This window comes from Hyperolius riggenbachi, chromosome 4 (assembly GCF_040937935.1).
Source record: "Hyperolius riggenbachi isolate aHypRig1 chromosome 4, aHypRig1.pri, whole genome shotgun sequence".
NCBI classification, from domain to species: Eukaryota; Metazoa; Chordata; class Amphibia; order Anura; family Hyperoliidae; genus Hyperolius; species Hyperolius riggenbachi.
The window spans coordinates 275,075,591-275,100,593 of NC_090649.1; the positions used below are offsets into that span (position 1 = coordinate 275,075,591).

The 25,003-nt window shown below is 44.4% G+C and overlaps 2 protein-coding genes across 3 annotated transcripts in view; one reads left to right on the forward strand and one right to left on the reverse strand.

Annotated features, from left to right (window-relative positions):
- Positions 1-25,003, reverse strand: part of LOC137570735 (CAP-Gly domain-containing linker protein 1-like) — a 376,864-nt gene that overhangs the window by 312,863 nt on the left and 38,998 nt on the right. The window lies entirely within an intron of this gene.
- Positions 1,799-3,624, forward strand: GPR6 (G protein-coupled receptor 6). The gene is made up of 2 exons (XM_068279455.1): positions 1,799-1,922; positions 2,275-3,624. Exon 2 carries the CDS (start codon positions 2,294-2,296, stop codon positions 3,275-3,277), a length of 984 nt encoding a protein of 327 aa, XP_068135556.1. The 5' UTR covers positions 1,799-1,922; positions 2,275-2,293; the 3' UTR covers positions 3,278-3,624.

A 25,003-nucleotide genomic window follows, 5' to 3' on the forward strand; every position in this document is an offset into this window, starting at 1 on the left:
CGTGAGATTAGCAGGAAACGAGCACTAGCTTAGCGCCTGTTCCTTGCAGGGGACACAGAAGGCCACCCCGATCAGCCTGCTAGCCCGCGATCATGGTTAGCAGGCTGTTTCTTTCAGCTACGGAGAAGAGGGGAGGGGGGGACTGGTTAAATGTAAACAGCGCTGTGGATCTCCAGCAGTGCTGTACAAGTGACAGCCTTGTCACTTAAATGTCTCTCGGATGGCCTCACAATCTAGTTCTTGAGCACAGTCCTATGCAGTCTAGGGACCATTTTTTTCTTGGGGGGGGGGGGGGGAGATTAAAGGAAATAGGGCTTTTTTTATTAAAAAAAAAAAAAAAAAAAAAAGATCATTTTTCATTAATTTAAAAAAAAACTAAAGATGGCAGAAGTGATCAGAGACCACCAGAAGAAAGCCCTGTTCATGCCAAGACAAGGAGGTAAGATTTCTTTGGCTGCAAACTTGTATGAGTGAACAGTAAACTGTTAAAGCTGCAGAGCACAGAATTGTTGATATTCGCCCGGTCACTAGGGAGATGTAAACCTGTGGTCCTCAAGTGGTAAAAATCAATTTTCTAAAAACTACAAGGTATTTTTGAAGGATTTTTTTCCCCAGTTTCAGCAATGTTCATAACTTGGTGAATCTAGCATGTATGGGGACTTTACTATTAATGGCTAAAGTCTGCGCCATTGAATTCAATGTAATTCACAAAAAGATTTCCACAAATTTGCAGAACAATCAAAAATTCCACGAACTTTTCCTGATAACATCAGAGGCATTTTCACTCATCCCTATCTGTCATACAGCTGATCAGTATACAACTTAATTACACACTGTTTCTGTATCTTCTCACTTTTCTCATAGACTACACTGTATATACTACTGTATCATCAAGACAGCCCCTTCACTCATAAGGGGAATACAATAGACTTTCATTTCCTTCACAGTTCAGATATATATAGCTGGGAAGATCTTACCCAGTCTGTTGCATTCCATCTAGTATACAACTTTAAAATTCTCCTTCTTTCTTTTAACCACACTGTGCCTCTTATCTGTGCTGTATCTTTATTTGATGCCGTTTATCTCCTCAGTATCTCTGCCTCTCATCTCTGTTCTTAGCTCTCACTTCCACTGATGCAGCTAATCTATATCTTCAATCTCCCAGTTAATTACTTTTACTGCACTTCCGTCACACTGTGTTATTTGCCTGCCCCCCTCCTTTCTGCCGTCCGTTCTGCTTATTTTCTTTCCTCTTTGCCTCACAGCTCAGCCGTTCTTGTCCTGCCCGTCTCCCTTCTTCGCAGTACTGCGCCACACACACAGCCTAGTACTGCTCAGTGGCTGTCCCCCTGCAGGAACCCTCCAACACTGTCCTGACCCATAGAGCTTCATGTGCACGCCCAACTAGTGTCTAGTCGTAAATCTTAACAGTATATGATTAAGTTGTCATGTCTGTGTTGCGATGATGCCGCTGCGGGCATGATCTCTGCACTACAGTAGGATGCAGGGGAAGACTGTGTGCGGCATCAGTGAGCCTCAGCATCACTTCGCCTTCCAAGGACGTCAAAGCTTGGTCATCCCCTGGACCCATGCAGCGCACTACCAAAAACATCCACAGTTTATGATCCTCATCTGAGCAACAGATACACGCTGCTCTTGCATTGTCAGCCAGTCCCAGCACCTCTCATGTCTCCTCCTCCTATTCACAGTCCGCCCTCTCTCACAGCATACAGTAAACTAGTATAGTACTGTCCATCCTACTTACATTATCCTCTGCACGTCTGCCTCAGCACCAGTCCTGTGTCAGCAGGTCTGGACTTACAGCTGGATCTCTACTGACGCCGGTACTCGCATTCATGCGCTCCAGCCACTCTACATGCTGGCTGCTTACCTGTGAGATGCCAAACTAAGCCTTGCTAAAGGTAAGAGCAATGTTTTCTTCTTACGGCTCATTTTTGGGGAATAGTGAAACATCATGCTATGGTTTGAGACATGCAACAGCTGTAATATGTTATCTTGTTAGCCCTAATAATATGTTATATCTTTTATAAAGTAATTTGGGGGATATGGTTTATGTTGAAGTGATAGAGATAAGAGCAGAGGTGCTGAAAATTCCCCAGCTGTAAAGTAAGCTGGCTTCTACTAGGTAACACAATGTGATGTTTCAGCACCATGGAGAGCATCAGTACCATGGACAGCGACAGTTGCAGCTCTGTGGGAAACTACGTGCTAAACACAGCTACATCTCATCTGTTTTCTGTCATTTTATTTCAGGCACTCATATATTGGAGAGATGAATGAAAGCCTTAATGAAAACGACACCAGCTTCTCTCTTCCTTGGATCCAGACAAGCGATGTCAATGCTTCCCTGGAGTTATCTGCTTTCTTCTCCATTTTTACGATTAACCCATGGGATATTATGTTGTGCATATCTGGAACAATTATTGCATGCGAGAACGCTATAGTGGTGGCTATCATCTTCTACACCCCAACACTGAGAACCCCTATGTTTGTCCTAATCGGAAGCCTCGCTACTGCAGATCTTCTAGCTGGCTTTGGCTTGATCCTCAATTTTGTGTTTCAGTATGTGATCCAGTCAGAGACTATTAGCCTTATCACAGTGGGGTTCCTGGTAGCCTCCTTCACTGCCTCTGTGAGTAGCTTGCTGGCTATCACGGTAGACCGGTACCTATCACTTTACAATGCACTGACTTACTCTTCTGAGAAGACCATCCTCTGGATACATCTCATGCTCGTTGTCACCTGGGGGGTATCGATATGTCTTGGACTCCTTCCAGTGCTGGGCTGGAACTGTCTAGATGACATTTCATCTTGCAGCATTGTCAGACCTTTGACCAAAACTAATGTGACTCTTTTATCCACCTCATTCTTCTTCATATTTATTTTGATGCTGCACTTGTACATAAAAATCTGCAAAATAGTTTGCAGACATGCTCATCAGATAGCACTACAACAACATTTCTTGACAGCATCTCATTATGTAGCCACCAAAAAGGGAGTTTCCACTCTGGCCATCATTCTTGGGACATTTGGGGCCAGTTGGTTGCCTTTTGCTATTTATTGTGTGGTGGGAAGTCATGAGTATCCTTCGGTGTATACTTACGCTACTCTGCTGCCTGCTACTTACAACTCAATGATCAATCCCATCATCTACGCCTATAGAAACCATGAGATACAAAGATCAATGTGGGTTCTTTTCTGTGGCTGCTTTCAATCCAAAGTGTCCTTTCGATCTAGATCGCCGAGTGATGTTTGAAAGGACTTCTTCTCTTTACTGATAGCACTGCACAAATGACAATCTAGTGAATTAATAGTGCCTGCTAATAAGTACTAAGCTTGTGTTGTGGACTTATTGAGAAGAGATATTGGAACAATAGCACTTTAGATACCTTCGTATCTCTGAAAAGGGTCCTTAGTAGAGTATGCAGAGTTCTCGTTCCTCTGAACAATGCGGATGTCTCCCACACGACTTGTGTGACACGTGTTAAGTGAATACATCCTCTGGTCGCTTTAGTTTCGCACTTTACATTGAGCTGCTGTACTGCCAAAACAGTGTTGAGACGTTTATATTGTTGAATGAGACTGAATGTTACTTTGTTTGAATGCATCTCTCTTTATGTGATAAATATATTTTGCAACAAATAACTTTTGTACCTACTTTACCCGACAAAATAAAAGTTGTGAAAAGATGCTGTTGTACTGGACTTTTATTTACTTAATGCAATGACTACTGGAGTGAATATTTAGATTTTAAAGCATTCCTGAACTGATATGTGACACAATGAGATAAACATTGGTACACAGTGTATTAGTCCTACTAAAAAATTGTCTCTGGACTATTTTTATCTTGTTTTTGTATTGTGTTAACAAAACTTTTTATTTTATCTGCACAAATGAGGTTATGAAACAGCAATTGCCAAGCTCTCCTGAAGAGTAAACAGAAGCCACAACTCCTCTATTAGGCTAGCATACGTATAACAAGATAAAGCTGCAAAGTTTAAACCGTTATTATTTGTTTTGTTTTTAAGCCTTATGATCCAGATTTTATGTAATTTTATGTCATAGAATTCAGTCTTTAAAATAAAGTCCTGAAACGGATAATTTAAATATGAGACTCCGGGAATGTTCTATCTACCATTATTAAAACACATATAATGAATTGTCTCATAAGTTTATTTTCAGTTCAGGTTTGCTTTAAAGGAAACTTAAAGTGCCACTGCTAACTTCCTTTTATGGTTTACTGTTTTTCTGGTACTCTGCCGCTAACTCTTTAACACACGGAGTGAGGGCTGGTTCACACCTAGTGCTTTTTCAACACTTTGCTGATTGCCGGTGATCAGCAAAGCGTTGCTGACGATGTATCCCTATGGATACATTCACACTGCAGCGTTTGTGATTTGGATCAATCACAATTGTGGTGCATGCAGCGTCTTTGAGGAGATTGCGCTTTGATTGTCTTTCTATTGAATGGGAATCACAAGCGCAAATCACACTGAATGACAAGATTTTGGGCAAGCCCAATGTGAACTGGTCGAGTTGAAGAAAAAAAGCGGGGCACCACTCCTTTAAAAGTCCCTTTATTCCGGTGGGGGAGACAGCAGGTACATGCAGTGGGGGTATCAAGTGCCTGACAGCTGTTTCGCTGGTTTAAACCAGCTTCTTCAGAGGCAGTATGTACATCGTGTACATACTGCCTCTGAAGAAGCTGGTTTAAACCAGCGAAACAGCTGTCAGGCACTTGATACCCCCACTGCATGTACCTGCTGTCTCCCCCACCGGAATAAAGGGACTTTTAAAGGAGTGGTGCCCCGCATTTTTTCTTCAACTCGATTGGATTACAAGGATTTTGGATGAGCACGCTCTGTGTCCTGGTCCCAGTCCTGGTGTGTCTGCCCTGCTGCATTTGGTGCCAGGTACTGTTACTCTTCTTTGAATTTATTCCAATGTGAACTGGCCTTGAATCCACAGGTCTGATTTACAAATTATCTCCACTGGCTGAATTTTTTCCTGCAGGTGTGTGACTGATATTCATGGAGCTAAAACACTTACACGACAGCCAGGGAACCAGCAACATTTATGTAAATACAGTAACAGACACACACATATATGTTTTTTTCCTACGTTGCTGTCACAGTAGGTAGTGAGTCTCTGACAGATCTGACAGGTTTTCTCCTCATGGGGGATCATTGGGGTTTTCATAAGCATTTACTGAATGGCACTTGCTCGTCCCAACTGGCAAAATAGTGAGTAGGGAGGCTATCAGACATCTCTGTGTAGATCCTACAATTTTTTTTCAAAGAATGAAAGAAATACTGAGAGTCACCGAGAGACCAAATAGTCCAAATCCTTTCAGATCTGTCAAATTTTTACTGCTTACTGTAACCTAGGAAAAAGTCATTTATAGTGCATTTTACTCTGGGAGGAGAATGTTAACATGTGTTTTAAATCTTACCAATTTTCACGATAGTGGTCCATTAAAGATGAAAGTTGCCTTACTGTTATGCATTCTTCTTCCATTAGCTGTGGGGTCACGCATCTACAGCTAGCATAGAGGAGTCAGTGTTGAGTAAACCTGAGTTACATGCTCTGGGTCAGTGATTCTGACATTACTAGAGCCAGAGGATCAGCACAACAGCCAGACAAGCTGTACTATTTAAGTCAGTCAGTAATGGCCCCTTCCCTACTCCTCTTAGTTCCATTTTCCTTTGAATTTCCAGATGCAGAAAACTGATGTTACAGATTCATTTATTTACCTGGTGGGGTTTTCTATTCTACTGTCTACAAAATAAGAATGTAAGATGACGAGCAGGCACGTTCCCAGAGAGATATCATTTAAACTGCAATTACTTTCCGTTTGCCCTTTTAGCAGACGGTCCTTATTAGGATGCACAATTTGCACTGTGTCATTAAACATCCAAATGCCTACTGGTTCCGGAGCTTTAGCATCCCCCTGAGAGGCTGCCAGCGTTTGTTGTGGTGATCCCTTATATTGGCCTTTACGTCAGAGCAGTTGCAGTAAAATATGCTTTCATTTTCTGACTGGGCTGTGATCTGCATGGATACCTGAGCAGAATACCATTAACGCCCCCACACTACATCCACAGCCACTCTGTTTACCCTTAAGTGTTCTGCAGCTGCTGGCAGGAAGCATCTCTATTCAAGATTCTTCGATGTGTTGCCACTCTATAAATATAAGGAGCAAGCCCCAATCTCAATCTCCCTTATTTATTTAACAGTAAAAACAGTAGTTATAACTTTATTTCCAAGCAGAAATCCCAGGAAAAAAAGGGTCCATGTCATAAGCAGTTAAAATGCAGCCCTTTATTCAGAGGGACAAGGAAACTGGCATTGTATCCTATCCTATAATGTGGATACCAGGTTGTCATGGTGATTCGTAAATTAGAATTTCAGTATATTTAATATCACTCATGTCTAGTAAGCCTACAGGAAGTGAAATCAAAACATTTCATCCGTATACATGTTTCTGGGTAATGATACAGAATACTGCAATGGTACCCAGCAAATTTCTCTCTCTTCAGGTTCCCTTTGAAAAATGGCACCAGTTATTTTTTAATTTTTCAACTCACATAAAATGTAAATACAGAAGTGATGTGTTAATCATGTAAACACTACATAGTAGAATCGAGAATTTATTTTTTATGAAAATATGTAACTATATGAATTTGATACCAGCAATACAATTAAAAATAGGTGAGACAGTGGGTTAGATTATCACTGTGGTGCATTAGCTCTTCTTATAACAACACTCTGTAAAACCTAAGTTAATGTTCAGTTCAGATTAGAGCATTCTAGGCATAGGCCTGGAGCACCATTTAGTACCCAGTGCACCATCACTGTGTTTTAAAATGAGCAGTCAGAGAGCCATCCCAATTGTGGTAAGAACAGACGCACACAGCACACACTACACTACAGCAGTATAGAGCTGCCTGCCTTATAGTTGATTTTGCACCCGCACCCTCTCTTTCCTGGCTGTGCTATATTAATTTGAGAGTGCTGAACACCAGAAGGCAAGCAGTGGTAAGCTTATTGGCTGCAGAAAAGATGTCAACAGAGTGGTGCCTGAGGACCAAAATAAGTGACAGAGCTGCACAGGAACATGCCAGGAGGTGGAGGAGAGATGAGCCATGTCCTGTTGTGTGCTACTAGTTAGCAGTGAGTGAGCTCATCTGGATGTTGGGACCTCTGCTACTGTTACTGCTCTTGTCAGCTATCATCATTATCCTCTGCATCCTGGACAGTACTACACCTGGCTGCATGATTAACCATTCTAATCAGCATATCTGTTAGTCACATACAGTATGTGCTGATTAGAGTGATTAATCAGTAGTGCACAACAGCCAGTTATAGATATAAACAATAATGATGGCATTTGTAATGACAGAAGCAGAGATATGGAAACACTGTAGAAGGTGTGCACTGTTAAGCTGACTTGCTGCTGAAAGTTCCTGTGAATAGCTGCCCTTGTGGTTGTGTCCTGCTTGAGTCTCTGCTTCCTATATGCTCCTTTCCCCCTTCCTCCTTGCCATCCACATCAAATCAAACCAAAATCAAAGATAGCTTTATTGGCATGACCAAGATTCATACAGGTATTGCCAAAGCAGGAGGGAAAGGGGGACATGGGAGGGAGTGAGGTAGGGGGACAATGGCTAAGCAGTTTGTGGACATTTTTAGGTTTGCAGTTCTGTTATGCTCCTCTCAGTCTGTGGCATGCTGTGACATAGTGTGCAGCAATTGTCACTGTGGATTCCCAGTAAGATATATGTTTTTCTCTCATTTTCAAATGTGAGAAAGTCTTCCCCTTCCTAGTTCTTCAACTGATCCTGCCAAACAGGGCCACCTGTGGTGAGACATCTTTCTCTCCCATATTCATTCTCCTCTGACTCTCCCCCATTTTCCAGCATCTCTCCTTCCTAGTCCCTCTTATTTACCTTTTCATTTTCTCCTCCATTCTCCTTTGCCTCTACCTCCTCTCTTTTGGGACACTCTCCCATTTTCCTGCATCTGTCTCTGCTATCTCCTACTGTCCCTCTTTCTACCTATCTTCTCTCACAGTCTGCTGTTTCTCTCCCTTCCCTTTCTCCCTTTTCTCTCTCTTTAAAGTTAGTTATTGCACTGTATTAACCTCTTGAGAACCGCAGTGCTAAACCCCCCTAGTGATCAGGCCATTTTTTTTTTTTTTAAAGAGAATATTTTTATTAATTTTGTAATATAGTTTACAAGTTAACAAACGATAACAACATCACAATCACAAAACATTTGGTGTTCTTCCGCAGATTCACAAAATTATCTGTTCTTGTACCATGACATTTTACAGAGATTGTTTCGAGAGTACATACATAACTAGTGGTCACTGTCATTGTCAAAGCCAGACAGAAAGATGAAGCCTCATTCCATCTACCTGGGGACATGCATAAGTATTCAGTTGAGCATTAATACTAGATTTAACAGCATAATCAATGAAGATCTTGTATCATCACAGAAATGTCAAGGTGAGGAATTACAGTATCGAATGCATTAACGATCAGGCCATTTTTAGTAAAATAGGCCACTGCAGCTTTAAGGCCAAGCTGCAGGGCCGCACAACACAGCACACAAGTGATTCTCCCCCCCCCCCCCTTCTCCCCACCAACAGAGCTCTCTGTTGGCAGGGTCTGACCACTCCCCCATGTTTATTTTTGTTAATACAAATATTTTTATTTTATTTTTATAAAAAAGAGTGTTTCTTTAAATATTTTCCCTCCCTCCCCACAGCCAGCCAATCATGGTGATCGGCTGTCATAGGCTTCTGCCTATGAGAGCTGATCGCTCTCCAGTGTCCCAGGGGGACAACCGTGTCACACGGCTGTCCCCAGTATAGCGCTGCTGCAGATCGCAGCACTGTACAATGTAATTAGATGGCGGTTTCGCCGTCTAACAGTCTCATCGCCGCTCGGAGACTGAAGGAGGGGCGGGGTTCAACCCCCCCGAACAGGAGATGCGCACACAGCGTGTGCACAATCTCCTGCACTGCGAGCCCCAAGGACTTTACGCCCATCGGCGTGACGCGGTCGGCAACCAGTTAAGATTATTTTGTATTTATTTTATAGAGCTGTCATCTTCAGTACAGCTTTTATGAAGTATATAGTCGTGTTACTAACTGTCCGCAGAGGAGCTCACAATCCAATCCCTACCATAGTTTGTTTAATGTTCTATAATATTATTAATAATAAATAATGTATTTATATAGCACTGACATTTTCTGCAGCATGTTACAGAGTGCATTGTCATGTCACTGACTGTCCTCAGAGGAGCTCACAGTTTAATCCCTACCATAGTCATAGTCTAATGTTCTGCCATATTATTATAATCTATTTAGCACTGATATCTTCGGCAGCATTTTACAGCGTATATAGTCATGTCAGTGACCGTCCTCAGATGATCTCACATTCTAATCTCTAACATAGACATAGTCTAATGTTCTACTAGATTACTTAACTATTTATTTATTTAACTTTCTTTTTATTTCTTCAAAAGGAAAAAACACTACATAGCATTATAAGGAGTCAACAGTAGGACAATCAAAATAGCAGTAAGCAAGTATAAATTGCATATCAAGTAAAAACAGGCAAATGCATCGGAAACAGATATTCAAGGGGATATGCATTAAAAGAAAGGAGCAACTCAGATAAGACCGCCAGAACTTAGTATAAATATGAGAAACAGTCGGCCCACGGGTCCCAAATCTTGACAAACTAAGGGATAGATTCGGAGGTGATTTCCTCCATTATGTAAATGTAGTCGATTTTATGAATCAGCTCCATCCTTGAAGGGAGAGAGATTTCCAGGATTTAGCTAAAAGCACATTAGAGGCATTACAAATCTGACCCAGGAGCTTGTTCTGGGGTTTGGAGAGCTGGGGGAGAGGTCTGTGAAACAAAGCCAACCAAGGGTCCCGCTGGACATGCTTCCCCAACACTTCAGATGCCAGAGAGAAACTCAAGGACCAGAAATCAGCTACCAATGGGCAAGTCCACCAGCAATCAGTTTGATCCACTTGGGCAGAGCAACCTCAAAAAAGATTACTTTATTATTGCGTATTTATATTGCACTGATATCTTGTGTACCACTTTACATACTGTATATTGTCATATCCTTTTGACAGAATTAAAGAGAAGTTATGTAACTTTGAAGCTGTTAACAAAAGGCCTTTGATGCCCCTATATAATGGCAAATAGTAGGATTCATCTTTTTTTTTTAAAGCAATCCTTTAAAGAGAACCCAAAGGTTTTTTTGGGGGAGGCAGATGGGACACAGAGGCATGTTCTCTGCCTCATGACATGCCTCTGTGTTCCCACACCACTGCTCTCTGCCCCCCCACCACCCCGCTATAGCCCCCCTAGATAATACAATACAATAACATTTGTAAAGAGCTTTTCTCCCATAGGACTCAAAGCGCATAGTTGTGTCTCAGATTAATACAGGGTTGCAGGCTGGGTTGTGTTACAGAGGAGATAATCAGATGTTCATGAATGCCAGACTGAAGAGGTAGGTTTTCAGTTAGACTTAAATGCTTCCAGGGATGGAGCTGTCCTGATTGGGTGTGGTAGGGAGTTCCAAAGTGTTGGGGCAGCAAGACAAAAGGCTGTCTCCAAAGGTTTTGAGGTGGACTCTGGGGGTGACCAAGGTGTTATGTCCTTTTGATCTAAGATTGTGGGGGGTGTGATGCAGTTGCAACAAGTCCTTCAGGTATACAGGGCCCAGATTGTGCAAGGATTTGAATGTCAGTAAGCCAATCTTAAACAGAATTCTCCATTTTATCGGTAGCCAGTGAAGTGAACACAGGGTTGGTGTTATGTGGCAATGGCAGGGTTGCGGCGGCATTCTGTACTAATTGCAGGCGGCGTAAGTCTTTCTTATGCAGGCCTGTGTAGAGGACGTTGCAGTAGTCTAACCTTGATCTGATGAAGGCATGAACTAGGGTTGGAAGATCCTCTGAAGGAATTAGGTGTTTAATCCTCGCTATATTCCTTAGATGGAAGAAGGAATGTTTCACAACAGCTGAGATTTGATTCCTGAAGCTTAATTTCCCATCAATCAGTACTCCCAGGCTGCGCACACAGTCTGAGTTGTTCAGGTCTGAGCTTCCTATCCTTAGCGGTGTTGGTTGAGACTGGGGCTGCTTTGCTGTTGAGCCCTGGCCCTCGATAACAAGAACCTCAGTTTTGTCAGCATTAAGTTTTAGCCAATTATTATTCATCCACTCCTGAAGCTCAGCTAAGCATGCGTTTATTTGTGGAGTAGGGTCTGTGACGCCAGGTTTGAATGACAAATATAGCTGGGTGTCATCAGCATAGCAATGATATGTCAGGCCATGTTTTTGTATGATTTCTCCAAGTGGCAGCATGTATATGGTGAAAAGTAAAGGGGATAATATTGCGCCCTGAGGTACACCGTATTTTAGTGGTACAGGGTTGGAGAGGAAGGGCCCTAAGGCTACCCTTTGTGTTCTGCCAGCCAGGAAGGAGTTGAACCACCAGAGAACAATGCCATCTATGCCACAGTACTCTTGTAGCCTGTTGAGCAAGATTTCATGATCGACTGTGTCAAAAGCCGTGAGAGGTCGAGCAAAATCAGGATGGAACATTGGCCCTTGTCTCTTGCAATGAGCAGATCATTGCAAATCTGGGTGAGGGCTGTTTCACAGCTGTGATATTTCCTGAAGCCAGATTTAAGAGGGTCAAGGACGTTGTTTCTGGAGAGCCTGGCTTCAAGTTGGAGGTAGACAGCCTTTTCAAAAACTTTTCCCAGAAAGGGGAGGTTTGAGACAGGTCTGTAGCTGTTTAGAGCATCTGGATCTAAGGATGGTTTCTTGAGTAGTGGCATGACGATTGCTTCTTTCAGAGTAGAGGGAAACCACCCTTCTTGTAAGGAACCGTTGACTATTTTGTGGAATGCCGGTGTAAATAGTTCAGGGCATTTCAACATGAACTTAGTGGGGCCAGGGGCCAGATCGCAGGTAGTCTGGCGAAGGTTTGAGAGGATATCCAAGATGTCTTTTTACCTTAAAATCAGACCATGGGGGTAGGCTATTTTTGCACCTGTTATATGGCTCTGCAAGGGGTTTCTGGGGCTGTGAATTGAATGGCAGATCGTATGGAGGAGACTTTGTCTGAGAAGAAGTGGGCAAACTTCTCGCACAGTTCCTGTTAAGGTCTGATGCTGGATTTCCTGCAAGATGGATTGCAGAGACTGTCAACCGTGCGGAAGAGTTGGGCAGGTCTGTTGGCTGCATTTGCAATTTCGTGAGACAGGAATAAGGGCTTCTTTTTGTTAATCATCGTTTGATATTTTTTCAGGTGAGCAATTAGGGAAAGTTTGTCATCAGGGGACTGATGTTTTTCTTTAGTTCCTTTATAGAGTTGTCAAACCAGCGAGCGTGATGTAATGGTGCGGAACATTTAATCTTTAAGGGAGCTATGGCGTCAAAAGCAGCTGAGACATCGTGGTTATATTTAAGGACCATGGATTCAAGATTAGAGACAATATTTGAGCGATCTCAGAGGTAAAAATGCAGAAGAGGGATTCCCTGCTCAAAACGCCTGCCAGGGGTGTTCCTGCAGGGTTTACAGAGCTGCCATTGGGCAGCTCTCTCTCTGTGGCCACGCCCCCTGCCAATCCCCCACCTCCATGCATGCTGTGAATGAGAGAATGAGTCTCCTATTCCAGACCCAGAGGTCACGAAAGTGAAAATGGGCCATTGCAGCCCACAAGAACGGCGGGGAGCAGCGGTTTTGGAGGCTACCTGACCCGCTCATCCCCACGGATTTTTTATTTCACAAGCCCACCTCGGGCTCTCCTTAACCACTTCACAACTGAGGGTTTTTACCCCTTAAGCACCAGAGCAATTTTCACCTTTCAGCGCTCCTTCCATTCATTCATCTATAACTTTATCACTACTTATCACAATGAAATGAACTATATCTTGTTCTTTTCGCCACCAATTAGGCTTTCTTTAGGTGGGACATAATGCCAAGAATTATTTTATTCTAAATGTGTTTTAATGTGAAAATAGGAAAAAATGTGGGAAATTTTTTTTATTATTTTTCAGTTTTCAGCCTTTATAGTTTTTAAATAATGCATGCTACTGTAATTAAAATCCATGAAATGTATTTGCCCTTTTGTCACGGTTATAAAACCGTTTAAATTATGTTCCTATCACAATGTTTGGCGCCAATATTTTATTTGGAAATAAAGGTGCATTTTTTCAGTTTTGCGTCCATCCCTAATTACAAGCCCATAGTTTATAAAGTAACAGTGTTATACACTTTTGACATAAATATTTAAAAAGTTCAGTCCCTAAGGTAACTATTTATGTATTTTTTTAATTGTAATTTTTTTTATTTTTTTTTCAATTACAAAAAAAAAAAATTGGGGAGTGTAGGAGGTAATGAGTTAATTTTTTGTGTAAAAGTAATGTATTTGTATATGAAAAATGCTTTAGGGTGTAGTTTTACTATTTGGCCACAAGATGGCCACAATAACTTTTTTATTTATGCGTCCTGCAAGCGTACAGGAAGTATGCTTGCAGGAAGGGTTAGGAGGCTGGGACACTGTTTTTTTCCCACAATGATCGCTGCTTCTCGTAGAAGCAGCTGATCATTGCGGGGGGAAGAGATCAACAAATGGGAAAGGTTTTTCCCGTTCATTGATCTCCGGGCAAGCGGGCGGCAGCGTGCACAAACGCGGGGGCGCGCAGATGGCCGAGCAGGAGCGCGGACAGCGGCGGGAGCGGCGTCAGGTACAGATTTCTCCGTCCCTTGGTGGTAACAGGGTGGAAAAAGGGACAGAGAAATCCGTACCGCTGGGGGTAAAGTGGTTAAGGAAGAGATACAGTGCATTCTAAAAACAGTGTATTCCACAAAGTATTATAATATCTTTCAACTTATAACAAACAACCATTCCTGTCACCAAAAGTTTGAACTAAAGGAAAACAGAACAGAAAGCATGCTGCCTTGCTTCTATAAGGGCCCTTTTCCAAAGGCAGCTTTACTGCACCCTCAGTGAGCTGTAACCAAGCAGCAGCAAGCAATTACTAGGCAGTAGCAAACAGTTGCCAAGCAGCAACAAGCAGTTGTGAGAGTTTTACAGTCTTTCCACAGCCTATCAACTGCTTGTGGGAAGGGGCCCTTATGACCTCTAATGAGCTGAGCTGCTCTGACTGCATAGATAAAGCACTGGTTTAATAATCCTCTTAAAGGAGTGATCCAAACATTTAAAAAAAAAAAAAGATCCACTGACCTGGGGCTTCCTCCAGCCCGTGGCAGCCAGGGCCAAGCCTGGGCGGGTGCTGCGGGTGCATTGCCGCCTGGCCGCCGCTCACCCCATCTGGCCGCCGCTCTCTCCCTCCCTCCCTCCCTGTAGCCGCCGCCGCCACCGCGTCAGACCTCGATCAAGCGGCGACCAATCGTGCGGGTGCTAGGACCCAGCGCCCGCACTGATATGCGAAAGTGACATCACTTCCGCATATAGAGTGGGTGCGTCCGGCGCTCGCACTTACTGGTCAGGTCGCCGCTGATCTTGAGGTCTGCTGAGTGCTGACTGACTGCGAGGTAAGGGGGGAGCAGCGGCTAGAGGGGGGCTCCCTGTCACTCACTAACTAAAGGGGCTCCCTGTCACTCGCTACCTAAAGGGGCTCCCTGTCACTCACTCACTAACTAAAGGGGCTCCCTGTCACTCACTAACTAAAGGGGCTCCCTGTCGCTCACTAACTAAAGGGGCTCCCTGTCGCTCACTAACTAAAGGGGCTCCCTGTCGCTCACTAACTAAAGGGGCTCCCTGTCGCTCACTAACTAAAGGGGCTCCCTGTCGCTCACTAACTAAAGGGGCTCCCTGTCGCTCACTAACTAAAGGGGCATTTACTGGTGAAAAGCTGTTTCTTATTATGTGCATTTACTGGTGAAAAGCGGTTTCTTATTATGTGCATTTACTGGTGAAAAGCGGTCTCTTATTATGTGCATTTACTAGGGAAAAGCTGTCTCTTATTATGTGCATTTACTGGGGAAAAGCTGTCTCTCATTATTTGCATTTACTGATGAAAGGCTGTCTGTCATTACGTGCATTTACTGGTGAAACGCTGTCTCTTATGTGCATTTAGTGTGGAAATTTTGTCAGTAAAAATAATCTTTTGTCAGTAAATTTTTAGGTATTTGTCAGTAAAAAAATTACGTGAAAGGTTGGCAACACTGGCTGGCGGCGCAACGGGAAAGATACACACACTCGCAGAGCCTCTCAGCCTGAGTCAGTCCAGAGACAAGCAGACTCGCAGGCAGCCAAAGCCAGCCAGGAGCAAGCCCATGGAAGAGGGGTAAGAATGGGGTATCACATGCATGCGTAAAGAGGTGGAAGGTGTGGGTGTGATTAGGCAGGACATGGGTGTGGTTATGTGGTTGGGTGTGGTTATGTGGTTGGGCGTGGTTAATTTAACCACTCCCATAGGCGCCAGAAAAAATCTTGCACCCAGGTGCCAGGCACCCCAGGCTCACCCCTGGTGGCAGCTGTCCTGTGCTCTCGCCGCGGCTGGCGCAGCCGACCTTTCCAGGCCGGGTTCCGGGTCGGCTTCTTCTGTGCTCCACCGTGTGGGTCACTTGGTCTCTCCGATGTCATCAGGATGGTACTGCGCAGGCGAGGGCATAGGGCGGCTGCCAAAGGCTGGAGGAAGCCCCAGGTGAGTGGATGTTTTTTTTTAAAATGCTTGGATGTATCCTTTAATGAAATAAATAAATAAAAATGTACACAAGAAAGTCCTAAGAAATCATTATGTAACTTCAGGTATGCTTTATTGCAGGATGATATATGCAGGTCTGGGAGCAACATATGCTGGCCTGTTTTATTTTCCAGCTAAATTCTTGATTATTTCAGCAGCTGTGCAAACACTCCTGATAGCAGGACAGTGATGAAACATTCAAAAGGTCATCATTTCTCTGTGTGAGATCCGAATAAACAGCAGAAATATCATAATGGCTGTCATTACAATATAATGCTTTTTAATAATGTACTGATAAAAAGCTGGGAATATACAGCATCCATGATTTAAAAAAAAGAATATCATGATTTGATTTGGGAGCCTAAAGGGCAGTTTTAGACTTCACCTTAGTTCACCTTGTGGTCAGGCCCAGAGAAGACATTTACCTAGCTTAACCCATTGTGTTTTGTTTGAGAGGAAGTCCCTGACCCACCTGCAGAGACTCCAAGTCGCATTATATTGTTGAGCAGGATGTCCAGGTCGATGGTAGTAAAGGGTGAACTGAAGTCCAAGAAAAGGATCCTGGCGTATAACTTAGTCAGTAAGTGTGCCTGTCCGTATGGAGGAGGGAGGGTGTCTGTGTTGCCAAATCATCATTAAATACTGGCACATGTAAGTTATGCAGGTATAGAGGCTATGTGAATATAGTCAGTGCCTGAAGGGCATTTAACTAGCCACAAGACTTGTATAATTCATGTGTCTGTAAATAAAGGGATGAGTAAGCAACACTGGGGGGTGCACAAGCAAGGAGAGATATCTGCAGCTAATCTGAAGGTGTGCTTACATCTATAGATTTGGCAGCCGATCGACCATCTAATTCGATAATTATTATCAAATTGGATGAAAATTAGTGCCGCTAAAATTAGTCGACCGGACATGCTGGCAAATCTTGGCCCGACATTCTCAATCGGGTGCACGGCGGTAACAGTGTTGCGATGATTGTGAATGAAGAACATGACAGAAAATTCCAGCCACTGTCTTCCCTAATGTTCGTGTACCCCCTCCCCCCAGTGCCCCTGCATTAATACTTTACCTGTCTAATGCCCACCGCTGTGTTCACACGTCTCTTCTGGATTCGCTCCCCACTTATTTGCTGACGTACTGCACGCGAGACAGCTGTATGATATAACACATGTGTCCCGCGTGCAATGTTGCGGCAACCATGTGGGCTGCGAATCTGGAAGAGGAGTGCGGACAGTGGACAGGTAAAGTATGAAAGTGTAACTGTCGGGCATAAAATCAAAAATCAATTCTTTATTTGTATCTGTTAAACAAGTAATGTGGATGCTAACCAGGCAATCTAAAAGTTAAAATCACTATCATTTTTCTTGTCAATAAATGATCTTTTCCCAGTTTACCTGACTCTTATTTGGTACACACAAAATTTGGTACACAAAAAGGAAGTTGCAGGGCATGCTTGGTTGTACTTTTTTGCTTCTCTCCGACAGCTCCTCTTTAATGCAGGAGCACCTGGGAAGGGGGGGGGGTTTACATGTACATTAAGGGGGACAGTGGCTGGGGGCAACGAGGTGACATCATGAGGCCAATTGCTGAAAGATTTCATGCTGAAATCAATTGGGAATCGGCCTGCGATTTATGACGGCCAACAGATCTCTCTCCGATCAGATTCAATTTAAGTGAGATCTGTCTGTGTTGGTTGATCGACTGCTATAATCGTTAGGTATATGAGTACCTTCACTCAGAGAAAACAATAACATCTGGCAGAAAAACTCAGATTGGTTTATTGTTTATTTACTCAGCAGGGTCAGCAGGGTTTCTTCTAATATCTTTAGTTAGCCTCATGTCACAGTATTTCCTCCTGGCTTGAGACGACACCACAGTGAGGGGCTCCTGACCTGCACCGCCCAGTCAGCATGTCATGTCCCCGCAACAAGCACAAAGTCAGAGCACTTGTTCTGAGTCAGTAAGCTTAATTGGTAGAAAATTAGCATTAAAGCCAGGCAAATAATGTTTTCCTAGTAAAGTCTTAGTCTGCAATAGCATTTTCTACATTACTCCCTCTAATGCTTTTAAAATTGTAAATTTAGCTGCATTGCTGTTATTGCAAATATAACCTTTGATAGAAGTGACATTATGACAGTACTTCCAATTAGCTTCTAAAATCACTGAAGGTAGTTTTACCAGCGACCTTTTCCAACTTAATCGGTGCCTGCATCACGCCACTATACAATTCACTGACAATCACTTCAGTCAGCAGAACGGTCGCTCTGAGTCACCAAAAAGACAGCTGTCAATGAATTGTATAGGGTCATGTCATGTGGGCATCAATTAAGTTAAAAAGGGGTCTAACAGAGCCACCTCTTTAAGCTTTAGTCCTGTCACTCGTTCAAGTGCACAACACAGCCTAGATTACCAAGAAATGGCTGTTCACTTACTCACCTCCTGTTTTACCAATGGTTTCAGTTTGAAAGCAAAATCTAAAAACGCAGAATTGGTCATTTTTAGCCCTGCAGCCAGGACCATTTGTGACTTATCTGTCACCCAAGACAATGCACCTGAGTTACACCCCTTCCCCCTACACAATCACATAGCCATACGCAATATGCTATTCAAATAAAAAAATAAAAAAAAACTCAACATCTGCCACTAACATTTCGGAGTTGACAGAAAAGTTGAAGGAATTCTTTACTTACTTTATCAATAACAACGCCACTAAGGCCACTTTATGGTGTTCCCATAAGGCTTATATGTGCGGGCAGTTCATAGGACTTTTCGCACTAAACGCAACAGAAATGAAGCCTTGTATAATTTACAGTTTAAGCTTGACAAATAAATAGCTGAACATCAGATCTCCCCCTCCTTTTCTTTTTATAAACATATCAAAGACACTAAACTACAGGTAGAAGTACTCCTCTCTAACCATGCTGAGAAAGAAAATAAATGGATGCTAACCAAGTGTCATAAGCTTCTCAATAAGCTCGATCGGTGGCTGGCAGCTCGCCTTCGAGATAAGCAGCATCTAAATTGTGTTAGGAAGATTCGATTGGTAGATGGTACTGAGTCCTCCAACCCTGACTGAATTCATGATAGGTTCTTATGATTTACCAATCACTGTATGCTCAGCACCATCCTCCTACAGAGAAGCCTATCTCCGGGCAGGAGAAACAAGAGGCTATTCAAAAAAAATCATTGTTTTCTTGATTGTTGATTCTCACCTAGCCTCATTTTATAATAAAAAAAAACAAACATGGATTTTGGATTAAAACAGTATTATATTTGGTGTACATGACAAAGGCGTAAAATAGTTTTGTGTGTTTTTATAAATAAATAAGGTATGTTGCTTTGTGAGTTCCTTGGTAGCAGCCACAGCAGTCATCAGGAAAATTTGTCATTTCTATGTAATGAATCCTTAACCAAATAGACCTTTAGGTAATAAAGAAATCACCTTCATAAAACTACAACATTAGCCAAAACCATCTGCGGTATGACTGTGTCACTAAAACTGAGCAAGCAGTGGAGCTCAGATGTATCATCTCCTTACTCTTTACTATATTAGTAAAGAGTAAGGAGAGTAAAGTTAAAGTAAAGTATATTAGCTTTTAGGAATAGGCAGTACAGGCCATTGCCTGGAGTGCCATTGGTCCTGGGGGTGCCATGTTGTTGGATTAAGCCCCGCCCCCTGAATGAAGCCCTGCCCCTGACTAAGCCCTGCCCCTACTGGTGTTTTATTACTTGCTTCTGTTGCACCTGCTTAGTGTAAGTTGCAGGCAGCTGCCACTGTGTCCCTCAGTGCCTTGAGCATCCTTCCCCCCCCCCCCCCCCCGTTTGTGCCTCCTTCTGTACCTTTTGTGCCTCCTTCTGTCTCCTTATGCCTCCTTCAGTCCCTTGTGCCAGGTCTGACCCCTTGTTCATCCTTCTGTCTCCCTTTATGTCTCCTGTCTCCCTTTGTGCCTCCTTCTGTCCCCCTGTGCCTCCTTTAGTCCCACTCTGCCTCCTTCTGTCCTCCTGTGCCTCCTTCTGTTGCCTCCTTCTGTTTCCCTTTGAGCCTAATTCTGTCTCCTTGTGCCTCTGCAGTCCCCATGTGCCACTTCTGTCCATCCCCTGTGCCTTTCTCTGTCCCCCTGTGCCTCATTCTTTGCACCTTTGTGCCTTCTTCTGTCTCTCTGTGACTCTGTCTGTCCCCCTCTGCCTCCTTCTGTCTCCCTGTGCCTCTTTACATCCCCCTCTCCCTTCTTCTGTCTCTATTTTGTGCCTCCTTCTGTCCCCCTTTGTGCATCCTTCTGTCTCCCTGTGCCTCCTTCTGCCCCCCATTGTGCTTTTGTTCTGTCGCGAAATTGTGCCTCCTTCAGTTCCCCTGTGCCCCTTTCCAGGGTCGAGCCTGGGCGGGTGCTGTGGGTGCATTGCACCCAGGCGCCTGTCTCCAACAGGCGCCGCCCGGCCGCCGCTCACCCCATCTGGCCGCCGCTCTCTCCCTCCCTTCCTCCCTCCCTGTAGCCGCAGCCGCGTCAGACCTCGATCAGGCGGTGACCAATCGTGCGGGCGCTAGGACCCAGCGCCCGCACTGATATGCGGAAGTGACATCACTTCCACATATAGAGCGGGTGCGTCCGGCACTTACTGGTCGGGTCGCCGCTGATCTTGAGGTCTGCTGAGTGCTGACTGACTGCGAGGTAAGGGGGGAGCGGCGGCTAGAGGGGGGCTCCCTGTCACTCACTAACTAAAGGGGCTCCCTGTCACTCAGTAACTAAAGGGGCTCCCTGTCACTCACTCACTAACTAATGGGGCTCCCTGTCACTCACTAACTAATGGGGCTCCCTGTCACTCACTAACTAATGGGTCTCCCTGTCACTCACTAACTAATGGGGCTCCCTGTCACTCACTAACTAAAGGGGCTCTCTGTCACTCACTAACTAATGGGGCTCCCTGTCACTCACTAACTAATGGGTCTCCCTGTCACTCACTCACTACCTAAAGGGGCTCCCTGTCACTCACTCACTACCTAAAGGGACTCCCTGTCACTCACTCACTACCTAAAGGGGCTCCCTGTCACTCACTCACTACCTAAAGGGGCTCCCTGTCACTCACTCACTACCTAAAGGGGCTCCCTGTCACTCAGTCACTAACTAAAGGGGCTCCCTGTCACTCACTAACTGGGCTTCCTGTCACTCACTCACTACCTAAAGGGGCTCCCTGTCACTCACTAACTAATGGGGCTCCCTGTCACTTGCTAACTAATAGGGATCCCTGTCACTCACTCACTAACTAAAGGGGCTCCCTGTCACTCGCTAACTAAAGGGGCTCCCTGTCACTCGCTAACTAAAGGGGCTCCCTGTCGCTCGCTAACTAAAGGGGCTCCCTGTCACTCGCTAACTAAAGGGGCCCCCTGTCACTCGCTATCTAAAGGGGCTCCCTGTCACTCGTTAACTAAAGGAGCTGCCTGTCACTCGCTAACTAATGGGTCTCCCTGTCACTCACTACCTAAAGGGGCTCCCTGTCACTCACTCACTACCTAAAGGGGCTCCCTGTCACTCACTCACTATCTAAAGGGGCTCCCTGTCACTCACTCACTAACTAAAGGGGCTCCCTGTCACTCACTAACTAAAGGGGCTCCCTGTCACTCACTAACTAAAGGGGCTCCCTGTCGCTCACTAACTAAAGGGGCTCCCTGTCACTCACTAACTAAAGGGGCTCACTGTCGCTCACTAACTAAAGGGGCTCCCTGTCGCTCACTAACTAAAGGGGCTCCCTGTCGCTCACTAACTAAAGGGGCTCCCTGTCGCTCACTAACTAAAGTGCTCCCTGCCGCTCACTAACTAATGGGGCTCCCTGTCACTCACTAACGGGGCTCCCTGTCACTCACTAACTACTGGGGCTCCCTGTCACTCACTCACTACCTAAAGGGCTCACTGTCACTCATTGCCTAAAGGGCTCACTGTCACTCACTGCCCAAAGGGCTCCCTGTCACTCACTACCTAAAGGGGGTCCAGGCTGGCTACATATACTGGGGACACTGGCTGTTTGTCATTATGTGCATTTACTGGTGAAAAGCTGTCTCTTATGTGCATTTGCTGGTGAAAAGCTGTCTCTTATGTGCATTTGCTGGTGAAAAGCTGACTCTTATGTGCATTTGCTGGTGAAAAGCTGTCTCTTTTTATGTGCATTTACTGGTGAAAAGTGGTCTCTTATTATGTGCATTTACTGGTGAAAAGCTGTTTCTTATTATGTGCATTTACTGGTGAAAAGCGGTTTCTTATTATGTGCATTTACTGGTGAAAAGCAGTCTCTTATTATGTGCATTCACTAGGGAAAAGCTGTCTCTTATTATGTGCATTTACTGGGGAAAAGCTGTCTCTCATTATGTGCATTTACTGATAAAAGGCTGTCTGTCATTACGTGCATTTACTGGTGAAACGCTGTCTCTTATGTGCATTTAGTGTGGAAATTTTGTCAGTAAAAATAATCTTTTGTCAGTAAATTTTTAGGTATTTGTCAGTAAAAAAATTACGTGAAAGGTTGGCAACACTGGCTGGCGGCGCAACAGGAAAGATACAGGCAGCCCACCTCACACCTGGGCTTGGTGGGGGGAGGAGCCAACAGCGAGCGAAAGTAGGGTGGCCGCAGGCAGCCATAAGTACGCAGTGTGTGACTGCGTCACACTCGCAGAGCCTCTCAGCCTGAGTCAGTCCAGAGACAAGCAGACTCGCAGGCAGCCAAAGCCAGCCAGGAGCAAGCCCATGGAAGAGGGGTAAGAATGGGGTATCACATGCATGCGTAAAGAGGTGGAAGGTGTGGGTGTGATTAGGCAGGACATGGATGTGGTTATGTGGTTGGGTGTGGTTATGTGGTTGGGCGTGGTTAATTTAACCACTCCCATAGGCGCCAGAAAAAATCTTGCACCCAGGTGCCAGGCACCCCAGGCTCACCCCTGCCCCCTTTTTTCCTCCTGTGCCTCCTTTTGTCCCCCTTTGCGCCTCAATCTGTCCCCCATTGTGCCTCCTTCTGCCCCCCTTTGTGCCTCCTTCTGCCCCCCTTTGTGCCTCCTTCTGCCCCACTTTGTGCTCCTTCTGTCCCCTGTGTGCCTCCTTCAGTCCCCCTGTGACTCTTTCTGTCCTCTTGTGTGCCTCCTTGTGGCCCTCATGCCTCTTCTGTTCCCCTTTACCTCCCGCTGCCCCTCAGTGTACCTCCTTCTGTCCTCCTGTGCCTCCTTCTGTCCTCCTTTGTGTCTCATTCTGTCCCCATTGTGCCTCCTTTTGTCCCCAATTGTGCCTCCTTCTGTCCCCCATTGTGCCTCTTTTTGTCCCCCATTGTGCCTCCTTCTGTCCCCCTTGCTAGGGCGCCACAGGTTTTCTCTCCTGGAGTGACAAAATGGCTAGAGGCACCCCTGGTGGTTTCAATATGTTCCAAGGGATGCTGCGCAATAGTGTTTGGTGAATGGTGAATGCTATTCAAGGTAGGAAATATGTAATGCTGTATGCAACCATGAACATTTTAGAGTACAGTGGTTCATTCAGTAAGACAACTAAGCACTACATTTAAAAACTGTCCTCTAAGGTACACAAAGCACACAGATGTTTGACATACTCTGGATAATAATCTAAGTACCAACATAGCCAGGTCACCCACAAGCCAACCAAAGCACTGCCTTGGGACTTGTAGGCCCATCCGGCAATTTGGGGGGCCCCTGCAGGCCTCATGGAGATCTGCAGCTGGCTCCCTGAAATGCAGAGTAGTGAGCAGCAGAGCATGCTGAAGAGATAACGCTCCTTCCAGATGGTGAGTATCTCCTTCTTTTTGTAACCTGCATTTCTAGGCCTCCCATGCAGCCATGTTTCTGATCACATGACCCGCGAGCATATCCAGTGAAGAATGGAAAGCCCCAAAAAACAGCACCACTCAATTAAACATTTAAAAAATGATATACTGGATCTTTACTATAACATGACCAAATGCTAATGCAATACTTTACATTATGAAAGTACAATACAATTAAAAACCATAAAAAACCCAATAATAATATTTTCCATGACAAAATAACCTATAATAATATTGAACCTCCATATGATTGAACCTGGGTTCCGTAATGATGAAATTCACAGTGATATAAAAGGGCTAGTGCAATGCATAAGTGTTGTAGTAAAATCATAATCAAAAAACAAGAAAATCAATGTGCAAAGCAAAATATCAAACAATACAATTATATCTCACAGTATGTGCAAACCAAACCTGAAATAGGCCCAGTGAGCAGCCTATAAAGTGTATAAAGTGCATAAGGATGGAGGATACTTAGCCCTGGAGGACAGCCGAATGCAGAGCGGGCAAGGTGTGTAGGCAAAGATGGACAGAGGGCTCCCCGACAGACCCCACTAATTTCACAGGAGTCACCCTGCTTTTTCAGTAGAAGTGGAGCGGTCATGTATGTCAGCCGTTAGTTTAGCATTTAAATATACAAAAATGGAAAGGCACATGTGCAGCAATTAAACAGACAGGAAGTAGTCACAACCAGAAAGGGAGAGCCAGCTCACCATATATGGACAAAACCACAGCGGAACACATAAGGGGCGTGTACCCAAAAGTATGAGATTAGCAATGGAGTGTTGAGTACAGGACCCCGTCCCTGTACTGAGCCTGAGACAGTAAATATAAAGAAAAAAAACGAGAGCCCAATATAGTGTAGTAAGTATTGGAACAGGAAGGGAATAATGAAAAGTAAGTATTATACTTACAAACCGGGGTTGCCCCCAAGGCAACCACTGTAAAGGCAGGTGGGGAGATTAGGCCTGTCCCCACTCAGGACTAAGATGTCGCTCTCTGTGGATAGAGGAAAAAGAAGGTGTACCACCCTTCCACCATGGATGGATATCTTGATTTGTAAAGATGTACAGAGGCGCCACAAGGATAAAATATGCTAAAATCGTTTAAAACGTTTAGGAGGCGGTGGTGGACCAGCCACTCCAAAACAGACACGACACTGTCAATTGAGGTAGTCACAATTTATTCACATACTCCTAGAAACAACTGGCAACGGATTTCGTGGGTATATTCCCGCTTCGTCAGGCAATAACAAATAGGAGTACACACAGTACAGCCTCAAGGTCACGATAAGCGCTTATCGTGACCTTGAGACTGTACTGTGTGTACTCCTATTTATTATTGCCTGAAGAAGCGGGAATATACCCGCGAAACGCGTTGCCAGTTGTTTCTAGGAGTATGTGAATAAAT

Bases quoted from the DNA above. Each gene is read 5' to 3' on its own strand.
- GPR6 (XM_068279455.1), top strand. From the start codon at position 2,294: ATGAATGAAAGCCTTAATGAAAACGACACCAGCTTCTCTCTTCCTTGG.